The following is a 15,246-nucleotide window of genomic DNA, read 5'->3' as shown; positions in this document are numbered from 1 at the left end:
TCCAGAAAGCTACTGGGTCTTATCGTTCATGGCTTAAGGTTTTATCTGAAAACGTTACTTCAATCGAGTGTATACTAAAAAAGCTGATATACGAGAACTAAATTAGACTCTGGAAGCCTGCAGGATCAACAAACCCACACATTTACGAACACAAAAATCTCAATTATCTCCTGTTATTCATAGATTCTATTGAATTCAAATAAGTTCCGGAGGATTCTTTAAAACTATGCGCTTATCTTGTCATCAAGAGGTCATAATTTTTTCCTTTTCCTTTTCGCTCCCTTTTAAACTTGACTTAAAATTACGATAAAATAGTTATTTTTACGAGTTCCAATATTCGAGAATATGTTCCGTCGATCCCATCTATCGGAAATTAAATTAATCACCAAACTTTTTATATTGTCGGATATATTCACTGATATGCAATGAACGAATTAAGGATCAAACCTGCTCAACGAAACAAGACGACAAATTAAATATATCACACAAATGTTTGCGAATAAAATGTTCGCAAATAGTTTTGTTTTATTCATGGTTTTCGTTGCTTATGTTAGTTCATCTGAAATCATGACTCCGTTCCTAAAGCAAGGACTCATTAAAAACAAGACTTCTATATAATCTAAGTATCTATTCAGGAAAGTGCCAGAACGTTCAAAAGTTGGCCGCGTTTATCGCTTTATCAAGCGGTGAGGTTTTTAAATTTCTCCGACTCAAAATTGAACTGAGACAAATTAAATGGGTTTTTAGTGATAATCTGGCAACCATATATGACAAACAACCCACCATTGTAATAAAGCAAGAATTTCCGATGTAACAAATGATTTGTAACACGTATTAAAATTAGGCTTTAGCTAAATAAGACAAGATTTAAAATGGAACGTATATTAAATATATCACACAATTATGTTTGAGAAGGAAACGTTCGCAAATTGCTGCTTTTTTTTCATTTTTTTCCATGGCTTTTATTACGTTTTAAAGAAAGTACCATAGAATGCTAAAGTAGGCATTTATCGGTCTATCAAGAGTCACTTTGCTAAAGTGTTTTTATTTAAAATTGATGAGTTTTGGAGTTAAAATCGGACGTCGATTTTAATGGCAGACATGTACCCCACGCTAATCTCTTACAATTAAAACAAATTGTTTTGTCTTATTCTGGATTTCATTTGGATTTTTTTATTAAAGAGGGTAGCGGACGATCGTGTCTTATTAAATCGAAAGTCTTAATAACTTCAATAAATTACGAATGACGCATACAAATTAGTTTTCACAGAAATAAGATGTCTAGTTTGATGGTTTAAGTTAACAAGATAAGGTGCTCTGGCTAGAATATTTCAGGGCGAAACCACTTACAAATATTATTATGTATTCATATTCAAGAATTTATTGTGTTTTAAAGACAGCGCTACGGTCGGAGAGAATGAAGATCATTTAATATAATATTCCATAGTTTTTCAAACGGATTTGACTTACATTAAGGACAAAAAAATCGCTTTTTATTTCAAAAAGACGCGAGGACTCGTGTTGCGGCCGCCCGCTGATGAATCACTAATTATTTCATAGGGTGAAAATGACCGCGTCAACTTAAAGTCAATTTACGCTTTTAGTCTTCATAAAAATAACTTCCCTTGAGCTAATCTATGCAAATAAGGCGGCTTACACCAAAGAGAACAGTTAATCCTTTCGTACTTAGAGTAAATCCTCGAAGCCAAAAACGTGACCCCTTCACGGTTAAATCAGCTGAATTTAAGTTATAAACTAGAGGGGTGGTTTAAACTTTCGTTTGGCAAGGTTTATGCATTGTAATCTACTTATCGCCTTATCAAAGAGTTCGAGTCCCCTTGAAATTTCAGCAAATTAACAAAGATTAGCTTTCGTTTGGATTCTAACGCAAGTGAACTGAATTATCCTTAGACTACACGTTTTTTTTTTTGTTTTTTTGGCGAACGCAAACACACAGGCAGGCGCAAAAATCTCATCCCGCGAGGAGACACGAGGAGGGGATTTTCGCGTGCGCGCGCGCGTGTTTCGAAATAAGAGACTGTTTGTAGTGCAGTTTTCCTGATTCTCGCACACTCCAGCAAACGTTAAAAGGCAATATTGTCAACTCGACTCTCATCAACTCGTTCGTTTGTTCCGAATATACCTCACCCCACTATCCAATTTCACATCCTAGAAGTACTTACCTTTTTGATAGATGTTTTGCTAGTTCGTCCAACTCCATGCTAATACTTTGCAGCTTGTCAAGGATAAAGGCTTCACTTTTTACATCTGAAACATTAAATTTAAAGATTACGGTACAAAAGAATATCCCCTATTACAATAAAAAACTAGCATCTACAAAGCTGGATTTCAGTATTTTCTTATTGGAAAGAAGGAACGGAGGAAGGGAGGGAGGGAGGAAAAAAGGAAGGGAGGGAGGGGGGAGTGCGGAAGGAAGGAAGGGAGGGAGGAAGAAGGGAAGGAAGGATGGAAAACGAAAAAGGCTGTTATTCTTGCTGGACAAAGCTTACTGAGGGTTCATTTCAGCGCTGCTGCACTAAATAAAAACATGCAAAAGATCACAGAAATGCTACCTTCCCTCAATCGATGTTGGTTGAGGATCTGGTAATTCGTCTAGTACCTCTTTTGGAGAAGAACAACATTTATCAAAGTGGTGGGAGGGAGGGGGAGTAACAGTTTTTATTGGCAAATTTTAACTTCATTAGAACGACTTCAACGGTTTTGTCCTGGCTGTAGTATTAACATAAGCATTTTTAACTGTGCCGGCTAACCTTGCGGGTTGATTGCCATCTCCTGAACAAGCGATCGACAAAAGCTGGGAAACAATTGGGACGGTGTGGAGAAAACCTGTAAGAAGAAAGGACACAAGTTATTGCACAGTCTTTTCAATCAAAAACTTAAGGATACTATTGTGTCCTTAACGTTCGTCAATCAATTCTGCAAGGGCTTTTGGTACAAATCAAGAGAGAAATTTACTGACAGGTTTAAGGCCGCACAACCTACGCTCACTAAAATTAGCCGGCTTGATACTTCTCATTTCCAATGAGGATTTTTTATGCGATTTTTGCAGCAATTTTGCGATTGGAGCAGAGCGCACGCAATCTGAACAAGCCACAAGTGGGTCCCACAAAACTGACATCATATGCGCTCTGTTTTAGTCGCAAAAACTGATCGCAATCGAATTGTGATAAATCGTCTTAGGACTGTGGCCTCCTTTTCTTAGTGGGCAAACGTCCTGCGCCTCTCGTGACGGTCCGAGAGACTCGCGTTTCTTAAGGACGGTACCTACTAATACAAGGCATTTTTTCGCGGTTTATGGCCTTATGGGAAAAGCAGATCTTAGCAAGGAATCAAATAGAAGAAAGATCCTCACAGTTAGTACGCAACTTAAGCAGATGCGAAATATATTTCATATATTTACGTTCACTTAGCAAGGACTATTGGAATCCACCACGCATTTTCATATTTTTGCGCATTGTAAGGCTTTTTATAATTGTTTCTCGTTAATTACCTCTGATATTTGTGGTCACTTTCTAATATCTGCTTTCCCACAGTCATAAACTGCAGTAAATTACCTCTGATTTAGGAGGGACAGTTCTTAAAAGACTCTCAGCATGAGTGTTCTCTTGTGCTAAGTTGTAGCATGCGCAGTTATTCATCAAATACCTGCTGGTTTCCTTGTTTGCATTCCTCAACGCACAGTTCACCAAATACCGACAAGAGTTTTGCGACTTGCGTGTTGCCACCAGATCGGACGAGAAATGAGCTAAAAAGAGATACAGGGAGTACACCGTAGCTTAATTACAATAAACGTTTTTATACTACATTCCACTGGTAATTTAGCATGTTCCAGGCTAACTACTAATGAATGATAACACTAACAAAAAATTGATTTTTCGCTGAATGTCGCAAAACCAAAACCAAAGTAATCATTCTGACCAATCACAACAGACGCAACCAGGGCAATGAACCAATCAGAACTCAGGGCAAAAACATGTAACTGGCGCCAAGCGCGGGAAAACGCGTACGAGCGTGGTACCATTGGTTTTGGCTTTGTTTCTCTTTGGTTGATAAAGTGGCGCGATTTTTGCTGACCAATCACAGAACGTAATAAAGCAAACCCAACGAAAGCGCGAAACTACTTTCGACATTCAATTGAAAACTTCTCTAATACGAAATAATAATAATAATAATAATAATAATAATAATAATAATAATAATAATAATAATAATAATAATAATAATAATAATAATAAAAATAACCCGACGCATTTTCTCTTCCCTGTCTCCGTTAATTTATTTTTGCGTCTGAGATTTTGGGGCTTGCATTTCATGGGGAGGAGGCTTATATTCGAAATTTTACTGTATGACAGAATTGAGTATTTCAATCTAGCGCAGCTGACTGACCTCACCTCAAGATACCCATGGCTACGGTAAACAGCTCTGGATTCTCCACACAGGCACGTGGCTAGAGTAAAGAAAAAGAGGACTGATCAGAACACTGGATAAACAAGGCAGCTCCTTTAAACATTTGCCTTTCTCTTGAATTCACTAAAGTAGTAAGCTGCAGAAGCATAGTTCTACTTTGCGTGGTGTTATTTAATGAAAAATTCACCAACTATTAAGAGTCTTCTAGAAAGATGAGCTATCTGCCAACGTTTTGATTTCAGAAACGGCAAAGTATTTTAAAGTAAGTCTCTTTTTTAAACATCGTCATTCTTGAAAAACATTTCAGTTCCAAACCGACTTTGATTTGTCTCAGTGCATTAACAAATAGTTAAATATTAGTATGTCGTTTTGACATAAAGAACAAACACGCAACTTTTAGAAGAGCAGTAGCATAGCAGCTCTCGTAAGCTTGTAATTATTTTAATTGTGTAGTAGCTGCTATTGTATTTAGGGTTGGGGGTATTGTTCTGTTGTTTGATCTATCGTTTTCTAGAGGGGTTGCAAGACAATCACGTGAGACCTTAGGAGAACTGTACATCATCCCAGGGGAGACCTGGAAAGGCGGAGATGTGCAACCTCGTTCCCAGGTTCTCTCTGCTTCCTGCTCTTGACAGAGGGAACCTGGGAACAAGGTTGAAGATGTGTTGAAGATCGCAACTGTACACCAAACTACTAAAGGTGTGGCGGATTTCTCAAAGTACATGTATCAAAATTACCAGTTCTCTTGAAGATATTGCATCGCTTAGCTGCGTCCTGGAGATGTAAGGCCGGTGGATAGTTGACATCTCGATTAAATCTAAAATCTATCAAAAAGGCAAATGAAATTAAAACATTGATATGGTGTCAGACCTCACCACGTTAATGAGGGATTTTTCTACAAAATAAGGGAAGGTTCTTTGCACTAATCTGGGATGGGGATAAAGAAAATTGCAACAAAATCAGTATTTTGGGGAAAGCCAGTTGCAGGAACCTCGTTCCAGGGTCCTCTTGGAACCGGAGGGAGTTGACCCATGCAGAAGAAGGCGTGAATATTGAAAGAGGGACCGGGTGGAAAACCATAATCGTGCGCGTGTGCGAGACGGACTTTGAGAATTGTGGGAGTGGGGGGGGGGGGGGGGGGAATTCTAAAGAAACTATCGTGCTGCTTCAGTGGGTAGTAGACAGGAATGTTTGGTTTATCAACAAAGTTGATAACTAAAGGTAAATTGAAGCGTTAGCCCTTCGTCAGAGCGAATTCTCGCTTGAAACGTCAGCACTCGAATCTCTTGACGGTGGTCAATTTACCTTTAGTTATCTACTCTGTTGACAAACCACACATTCGTTTCTACTCTCCACCAACACAGCATCGCTGCGACCACTAACGTTTTATCTTAGCATTCTAATTTTCACAGTTTTTGGACTTTTGGAGGGAAGTTGTTGTGGATGTTGTTTTTTATTTGGTATAGACAGCTTTACGCTAGTCTGTAAAAGTTTTTGGTTCGTTCCTAATACAAGATTGTGTTCTTTTGGGGAACGCTATAATTTACTTTAAATGGACAAATCACAATGAAGGTGACAAGGAGCTTTCTCTTTACTCTCCTAACAAATTGACGTTAATCACTTGTTGTAAGGCAGTTGATATACCTCGGATTCAAAACTTGGTTGGTACCTCTTCCACAAGGCTGTTCGTGCATCAAACGATAACAAAAGCTCTGCAACAACAAAAACCTTATGAGAAACATATACTGTATGTCATGTTACCAGCGAGGGACTAAGAAAAACGCTGAGTCCGGGAGTCGAACCCGTCACTCTTGCATGCTACGCCATGATGGTGCCGATGGCTCGAGGTTTTGATTGATTTTCTTAAGTAGCGTTCATATCAAGATATGTTGAGGCAGCAATGGTTTAGCAAAAACATTGCTTGAGAAACATTTTCCTTTTGTAACAAATGTTGCGGGTCATCGCAAACAGGGAAGCATCTTGGGAGACAAAGTGTACAGACGTTTAGACTGAGTGAGTGAGTGAGTGAGTGAGTGAGTGAGTGAGTGAGTGACTGACTGACTGACTGACCGACTGACTAAATGACTGACTGACTGACTGACTGACTGACTGACTGACTGACTGACCGACTGACTGACCGATTGACTGACTGACTTAAAATTTCCCTGAATCTAGCATTGTTACGAAAACTAGCTGAACTCACCTTTACTAGAAGCAACAGCTTTCAGGAACACTACTGAAACACTGTCAGCAACACAGAAGCCATTTTCTTGCCAACTGTAGTATAAAAAGACCCCAACTCAGCAAATAATAAAAATAACCTGAAGTCCCATACGAGCCATAGATGACCGACATCGCCAGACCTTAACCAAGTTTCTTTAGCATGAAGCAACTAGGAGTATTGCTTCTCCCCCCTGGATGGGATGCTAGTCCATCACAGGATACCCAGCATGAAGTGACTAGGAGTATTACTACTCCCCCCTGGATGGGATGCTAGTCCATCACAGGATACCCAGCATGAAGTGACTAGGAGTATTACTACTCCCCCCTGGATGGGATGCTAGTCTATCACAGCATAACCAGCATGAAGTGACTAAGAGTATTACTACTCCCCCCTGGATGGGATGCTAGTCCATCACAGGATACCTAGCATGAAACAACCAAGAGTATTGCTACTACCCCCTGGATGGAATGCTAGTCTATCGCAGGGTTACCCCCGAGTAGTATGTCGCCGGTACCCATTTATACACCTGGATAAAGAGAGACAATGTGGAGCAACGTTTTTTGTCTAAGGAAACAACATGGCATTGCAGAGTCCAACGTTAATGTTTGAACCACCGACCCTCCGACCCCTAAGTGCAAGAACATATGAAAACTAGTTTTGTTTGCATATGAATTAAAACTAATTTTCATAATGAAAACTTTGCACTCAGCTTCGCATTCATAATGAGGTTCAAAGTTACTCGGAAATGGCCTATTTGCGAATGAAACGAACGTACACGGCAGGGGGTATTAAACTAAGTAGGCCCCATCTTCAAATACCTTGAAATCAAATCCAAATTTTTTTGGCAGCAAAGAATCTTCTCTACCTATAACAAATATAAATTAAAAAGAAAAAATGGCTGGACGAGATTGATTCTTACTACACGTGTTGTAATAAAACAGGAGTCTTGGAACTGATAAAACAAAATAAGGGAATTTCTGTAACCACGACGGTAACGCCAACTAAACGGTCATCGAAAAGATTAACTTCGTTTCTTTATACTACTTCACAATTTCCAACTTGTTCAAGTTGTACGATGTGGGCAAACTATTTAGGAACTGAATTTGTTGGGGGCAGTATTCAAGTTTAAGAAGAGAGGATATATAACGACCTTTCTTCAAGTTTGTTTTTCATGAAACTTTGAATATTTGGTCATTTTATGTTGTTGTTTTGCAGAGAGCGCGGCAAAGAAACGAACCAACACTTACAACGTATGCAGAGGGATTGTTTCTGCTCATTAAACCTTCTGTTTTTTCAGGCTCTCGTAGACTTTGCCATCGTGGTTGCATAAATTCCCGATTAATAAGTGCAGATACAAAAATAATTATCAGAAAATTAAGTTGACTTACTAAAGGTTGGGCTTGTTTTAAAGTTACAAGAGGCAAGCAGAATTCTGAGAGTTCCCTTAGGCATAAACCTGAGACTGGTTTGTGCGGGTAACATTCTCTAGATGAATGAGAAACAAATGAATATAAAGATCTGATTACGAGACCTCTATTGCAATGAATAAAAAAATCTATGTTATTCACCGGCCGGGAGGTCCATAATGGGTAAAATTGTATCCGAGGTTTTGAGTACGCTGCCGAGGCCCGTAGTCAAGACAGAGGGCACAGTTTTTACAAATACGGACCAACCTACGCTGGTGAATTACATTTTTACTTTCTGCCGCAAGAAAACAAGACCCAGGTCTTGCGACAAACCAAAGAAAGAAAATCCGCCCGAGTTCGCGGGAAAGATCGAAAAATTCCGCCCGTTGCTGGAACCAATCAGATTGAATGACAGTTGTCTGTTTGAGATTGCACCATTCTCATGGACGAAACTTGATAAATACACTATTTTTATTTTAGCCATGTACTTAACCTACTCACCTCTCTTCATCATTCCAAGTAAAACTTTTCATGATCTCCAGATCATGACATAATGATGACACCAGCTGATGAGACAGAAATAGACAACTGTCAATTTAAAACAGTTATCTTATTTTAAGAATGATCCCGCATATCTAAATCCCGGTTTGTTTTCTTTCCTCCAAAATTCCGTTGTCCTGGTACTACTCATTAGGGAGCTTAAGCAACGACGACGGCAACGACAACGCCGCAAAACAATAGGTTTAGTGAGCAAAAACAATAGGGAGCTTAAGCAACGACGACGGCAATGGCAACGAAAACGTCACCCGAAAATATATCTTTATTTCATTTGTGCTACTTCGCGATTATTTCAACTCGCTCAACTTTTACAAAAAATGGCGAACTATCCAGGAACCAAATAGGTAGGAGTGGCGTGCAAGTTAAGAAAGAAAATGAAAAATTCACCGTCGTGCGTTCACGTTCTCCACAAAACCTTAAATGTGGTCATTTCACGTTGTCGTTTTGCAGAGGACGGCAAAGAAATGTACCAAAATGTAAAACGCACGTGCAGAGCGATTAGGAACTTTACGAAACCACGACGGCAACGCCAACGAAAACGTCACTTCAAAGTCTAAAAGTTCGCGTTACTTGAACTTCTTCACGATTATTCAATTAATTCAACTTGTACAATGTGGCCGAACTATCCAGTAACAGAACAGGTGGCAAAGGCGTTCAAGTTGAGGCAGAGAATGAAAAATTTACCGTCATGTGCTCACGTTCTCCAGAAAACCTTGAAGTTGGCCATTTCACGTTGTTGTTTGGCCGAGTACGGCGAAGACATGTACCAAAATTTATAACGTACGTGCAGGGCATTTGTTTCTCTCATTAAATCCTATCGTTTTTTAAACTCCCTATTATAACATTGTGTGGTCCTCAACATATCCTACTAATCTGAACAGCTTAAACTTACTCCAAAAACAAGTTTGAAGAGTCATCTCGCACGCTCACTTTCCAGACCACACTTGGCCCCTTTTTAATGAACTCAAGATTCTAGACATCTTTAACGTTAACTCTCTCATAATAGCTAAGTTCATGTATTTCTACCATTACCAACTCCTTCCTGATAACTGTAAATTTCAACATTTTTTCTTAAACTAATCAGCAAATCCTTAGCTACAATACTAGACAAACTTCTAATTATACGTCTCACCCCTGTACAATTAACATCAAACACTTTACAATCCTCCACCAGGGCCCATTGACCTGGAATTCTCTACCTTATGACCTTATAAATCTGCCTAATATTAGTACTTACTGTATTTACCTACATGCGATCTTTCAAACAATACTTTATCGTTCAACGAGCTGAATACCAACGTTGCCCACTACAGTCAACTCTCGCCTCGCGGACACCTCGCTATTACGGACACCCCGATAATACGGACAGCAACTTCATCCCCGGCAAAAATAAATTACAGACGTTTGACTGAAATAAATTCCCGCTGTTACGGACTCTCGCTATTAAGGACACTAACTCGCGGTCCCCAGGGTGTCTGCAATAAAGCGAGTTGACTATACATCCATGCTTCAGCTTTTAACATGATTTTGTTGTAGTGAATGACGAGGAAGCCTTAATATATAAGCTCCTGAAGTTTCTTTAGGCTTATAATAATTAAATAAGTCACTTTATTTAAGTGTGAATGTCTTAAAGCACAGAGCACTACAGTCAACTCTCGCCTTGAGGACACCTCGCTATTACAGACACCCCGATAATACAGACAACAGCTAAATCCCCGGCAAAAATACATTACAGACGTTTGACTGAAATAAATTCCCGCTATCACGGACTCTCGCTATTAAGGACACTAACTCGCGGTCCCAAGGGTGTCCGCAATAAAGGAAGTTGACTGTAATTGGGGACACTTTCCAAATCGAATTGAATAGCCAAAATAAAGAGATAGATGCTTGGGAACTCAAATCAAGGAAGCTGTGCTGAATGCAGGCACGATTTAAGTTAACGTTCACCTTATCCAACATAATTTCTGTGGCTTCTTGAGCAGTGTAGCCCCAGTATTCTCCAATTTCAAACAAGTTGCTGTTTTTGAGGGTGGGTGTGGTCACACGTCTCAGCTGGGTTTGTACCCAGTCTCTAGCTTTTCCGGTGTTTCTTCCCTGAGCACTGGAACAATTTGCCAGCGCCAAGCTGCATTGCACAACACTATGAAACACTTCATCTATGGTTTAAACAGAAAGAAAATCATTGCTAAAATCAAAGACACCAGTGTTGTGCAGTTCCAGAAAAAATCCATACCCACCCCAAGAAAGGTCATTGGAAATTCCTAGTGGAAGGGGGATCTCAAAAGCCAAAATTTTAGAAGCAATGTATGAAGCTAAACTGGAATTTCTTGGGGGGAAGGGAGGGGGTGCAAAACAAAAAAACCTTTCATGGGAGAGTATGGATATTTTCTGGAAATGAACACTCTCACTAGTCAATCATTGGAGTGAACCTCTCAGAAAACAAAGACATTTGGCATTTGGCTCAAACCCCGGGGTTGAAGGGCGGGGGGGGGGGGGGGAAGGGTTACTCCCCCATATAAGCTATCTAGGTATGTGCAGCCCCAAAGTGTATGGTTTTTGAGCCATTTAGATCTGAAATGGGATATCAATGTTAATTATTTTGGTCTGCAACTCTGATTTGGACAACCGAGCCACACATCCCCCACCAAAAATTCCGAGGACTATAGGATTTTTCATGTTTGTCTTAGTGGAGTATACAAAACAATCTTTATAACTTAATTCTTACAGTAAATGTAGTATTAAGCTATAAAGCATGCTCATATACACCAAACATTCCTTCATAGAAAAAAAGTCACTAAGATAAAGCTATAGAATTAATTTCTTCATGTAGTTTTTCTTTCTGGAGTATACAACAGTCTTCATAACTTAAAACTTACTAACAGTAAATGTAGTATTAAGCTATAAAGCATGCTCATATACACCAAACATTCTTCCACATATAATTTAATTAGTCTAATTTAATGAATTTGTCACTGAGGATATACAATAGAAAATATACAATAAAAATATAGTAAAAGTACATGCTATGACGGGGGAAAGAAACAGAACTTGCGTCCCTATTGCAATCTGACCCCCTACTACTACAAGAAAAAGCTACAATCGTAAGTACATAAACAATCTTAAGTAAATAACAGCCGTAAGTAAATAAATCATAAGAAAATAAAAGATAAATTATGTCGCAAGCACCATGCAGTCTACAGTACCGCTCGAAACTATGGGACCATTTGCCGCGAATTTGCCTCGGTCGATTCGCGGTTTTGATCTGCGGTTTCACCTAGGCAAAACCTCGTCTAACCGCAATAAAAACCTCGGTTTCACCTAGGTTTTTTTCGGTTGACTTAAGCCGCGGTGAAAGGCAGGACGCGGTTGGGTTTGAATAGGCTATTGCTCGCTGTGTTTTCATGTTCTTCGAGGGCAATAAGCGAATTGTCGGGTTTTAGGTGTGATAAATTTCACGGAAGCGCACTCGCTCTCAGGGGAAATAATCAAAGCGCTCTGTGAGCGAACTCATGAATTGAACTGGTAAATGTAATAATATTTCGGATTATGCCAAAAATTATTTGCTTAAAGTGCAAAACAATTCATTAAACTTCACTCGCACAATTCCTTTCGATACGCGAAGCAACGCAAACTGCAAAGGTCAGTGAAAGCTCGAATGCTAGTCGACGAAAGAAGAGAGCGCTTCCGGGTCTTTTTGAATGAATTGCAATGGAACTAGTTGGGCATAAGTGAGAAGGCAATACTACTCCCGTTGTGGCTGAATAACAAACTGCAAGAGTCCAGGTTTCCTACCAAGAATCGCCGTAAATTAACTTACTATAATTTTTTTTCCACGTTGTGTTATTGCGGAATGAAACTTGATACACGTGAAGGAATTTGGTTGCCTAGCACGTGATTGAAATCTTCCCGGTGTTTTCACCATGGCACGGTCCTTTCTACGTCCAAACGACGGCTTCTCTCAACGTTTTAAAACATCGGAAGGGGCTTTTCACTTTTGCTAAAGTTGCTGTTTTCGTTTTATCCAAAGTAAATATTAATAGAAATACGTTAAGCGTTGAGGTAATTTTCCGCGTTTGTGTTTGCTCCAAGTGAATCGATCTTGTCGCTCACACTCGATACCAAATCAAATCTATTACGAAGTTTTAGTTTTTCGAATCCGGATTACATTGGCAATACATTTGGAGGGATTTTCACTCTGCTTTTCTCCGCGTCCGTACTGAAATCCGATTGCATATTTTGAATTCAACGTCGCTATTTCGATTGAACTTTGTTGCGCACTTTACATCAGTAGGAAGGGTTATCAGGCGGTTTATCAAACGAATAGAATATCTTTCTTGACTGTGTGGCGTAAACAGCAAGAATTAAACTGAAACTATGTCTTTTGCTCTGTGATTATCGCCTGTAGCGTGACAAACACTGAACATGTCCCAAATGCAGAAAAGAAACTTTCGTTAGTGACACCCAAACGAATTGTTATCGGTCGTTCGGTTTCCGACTCGGTGAGTCTTTAAAAATTCTTTTGTTTGAGGGCTTCTTTAGGATGAAAGGTGAGATAATGTTTAACAATACCCTGACAATAGTAATTAGTCATTATTGTATTTTTACCGAGGCATTGCCGCGTCTAATTCCCCGCGGCTTTCGGTTGCTTTCGTCTTTGCCGCGGTTGCGGTTTTCGTCCCACCGCGGTGAATTCGCGGCAATCACGTGCGGCAAAGACGAGGTTTTACCGCGTGCAAATGGTCCCATAGTTTCGAGCGGTACTGTACCTCAGAGGACTATAGGGTACAAGCTTAGATAAGTAGATAATACAAATAAAACAAGTTATACTATGAGCCTAAGAGGTTCCACCCAGTTTCTGTAGTATGAAGAAACTAGGAGTATTACTACTTTCCCCGGATAGGATGCTGGCCATCACAGGGTTATCCTTAGCAGTATGTCACTGGTACCCATTTATACACCTGGGTGAAGACCGGCAGACAGATGACTGAGCTAATCAGACTATAGAATTTTTAATGTTTTTCTTTCTGGAGTATACAAACAATCTTTATAACTTACATCTTGCAGTAAATGTAGTATAATAAGCAATAAAGCATGCTCGTATACACCAAACATTCTTCCACATAAAAAAGTTGCACTATGAGCCAAAGTGGTTCCACCCAGTTTCTGTAGTAATTTGAAGCAATTAGGAATATTACTACACCCCAACCTACAGTGTACCCTTCTACAACCCCTCCATCCCCTTGTCCTTTTCAGTGTCCCCTGTTAGTAGGCCTTACATGGCCAGCTAGAAGACTTTGACACTGAAATAAAGTTTATTATCATCATCATCATCATCATCATCATCTCCCCTTTCATCCCCAATTCCTCCCCTTTCCCACCCTCTTCCCCCTACTACTCCCTTCTCTCTCACCACTCCATCCCCCTCCTCTGCTTCCTTCTCGTCTCTCAGCTTATCCTCCTATCCCTTCCATCTCCCTACTACTCCCTTCTCTCTCACCACTCCACCCCTCTCCTCTGCTTCCTTCTTGTCTCTCAGCTTATCCTCCTATCCCCTCCATCTCCCTACCACTCCCTTCTCTCTCATCACTCCACCCCCTCCTCTGCTTCCTTCTCGTCTCTCAGCTTATCCTCCTATCCCTCTTATCTCCCTAACACTTTTCTTCTCCCTCTTTTTCCCATTAGAACCTTTAGGTTGTAGTTGAGTATGACTACAACTATGAGATCTGACTTCAAGACTTTACAATTTATTGAGAAGAGATAATCCCAGGAAGCTTGATTTCACTCTTTGTAAGCGATGAAATTGATGTAGTTGTTTTGAATAAATATTATTGATAGCTAAGCTCTTTCTTGGTTCCAAAAGATGATATCACCTATATAGACCTCTTTCATAAATGGCAGACGATAAATTATTCTTTTATTTTTATAAAAATTAGCCTTACTAGCCTTGTTAGCATGTGCAATTTCAATAGAATTTTTACTCTAAAGTGAGGTTAGTAGGACCATTATTAACATATACATGTAATGGAAAGAAGAATAAATTGGCCGCTATTTAAGAAAAAGGTCTATTTCAAGGACTTGCTTTCCCCACTACACGGTTTCAGAAAAAAAATTGTTGTAAAAGGACGACAGCAAATTTGTTTTTCCGCCAAAATGACACCTGTGTATGCTTGCATACTCTTTCTCTATGTTACTACCTCCTACTCCTCCACCTCCCCCCATGACAATCCTCCCTCCCCTCCCATCCCTCCCCTTTCCCTCCCCTCCCATACAGTCTATAGTATCTCACCTGAAAACAAAACAACAGTGTTCTCATATAATTCACCAAGGAATTTTCCAACACTTGGATATTTTTGTAAAACTTGTTGAGGGTTACCTGTCTGAAAAGCAACATTTTACAGACACACACTTCAGTAGTTTGTGACCCTCACAAACAGCCTTGATCCCAAGGCCTTTATATTTTTATTGAAGGTGGACAACACATTAATAGGGCATTTCCAAGTTGCTTTGAACTCATTATGAAAGTGAGCTTTTCATTTGAAAATTAGTTTTGTTTGCATATGAAATTGAAAATTAAAAATTTGTTTTGTTTGCATAGGAGTGAAAACTACTTTTCATAAATAAAACTATGCA

The 15,246-nt window shown here is 39.6% G+C and overlaps 1 protein-coding gene across 3 annotated transcripts in view; it reads right to left on the bottom strand.

Moving 5' to 3' along the window:
- Positions 1–15,246, bottom strand: part of LOC146465086 (Fanconi anemia group C protein-like) — a 34,543-nt gene that overhangs the window by 17,293 nt on the left and 2,004 nt on the right. For all 3 annotated transcript variants that reach the window (XR_014868356.1, XM_085128903.1, XM_085128904.1), the window contains exons 2-13: positions 14,903–14,993; positions 10,564–10,772; positions 8,560–8,624; positions 8,041–8,137; positions 7,471–7,517; positions 6,632–6,705; positions 6,073–6,140; positions 5,166–5,252; positions 4,413–4,468; positions 3,667–3,766; positions 2,772–2,847; positions 2,184–2,268 (exon numbers count right to left, since the gene is read on the bottom strand). Coding sequence is in view for 2 of the 3 variants with exons in the window: in XM_085128903.1 (XP_084985029.1) it covers positions 2,184–2,268; positions 2,772–2,847; positions 3,667–3,766; positions 4,413–4,468; positions 5,166–5,252; positions 6,073–6,140; positions 6,632–6,705; positions 7,471–7,517; positions 8,041–8,137; positions 8,560–8,624; positions 10,564–10,772; positions 14,903–14,993 (1,055 nt within the window). In the remaining variant the exon portion in view is untranslated. The remainder of the gene's footprint in view (positions 1–2,183; positions 2,269–2,771; positions 2,848–3,666; positions 3,767–4,412; positions 4,469–5,165; positions 5,253–6,072; positions 6,141–6,631; positions 6,706–7,470; positions 7,518–8,040; positions 8,138–8,559; positions 8,625–10,563; positions 10,773–14,902; positions 14,994–15,246) is intronic.

Source organism: Pavona decussata, unplaced genomic scaffold (genome assembly GCF_977016875.1).
Source record: "Pavona decussata unplaced genomic scaffold, jaPavDecu1.1 SCAFFOLD_157, whole genome shotgun sequence".
In the NCBI taxonomy this organism is placed as follows: Eukaryota; Metazoa; Cnidaria; class Anthozoa; order Scleractinia; family Agariciidae; genus Pavona; species Pavona decussata.
The sequence above is the reverse complement of the archived record's forward strand: the minus strand, read 5'-3'. Positions and strand labels throughout refer to the sequence as shown.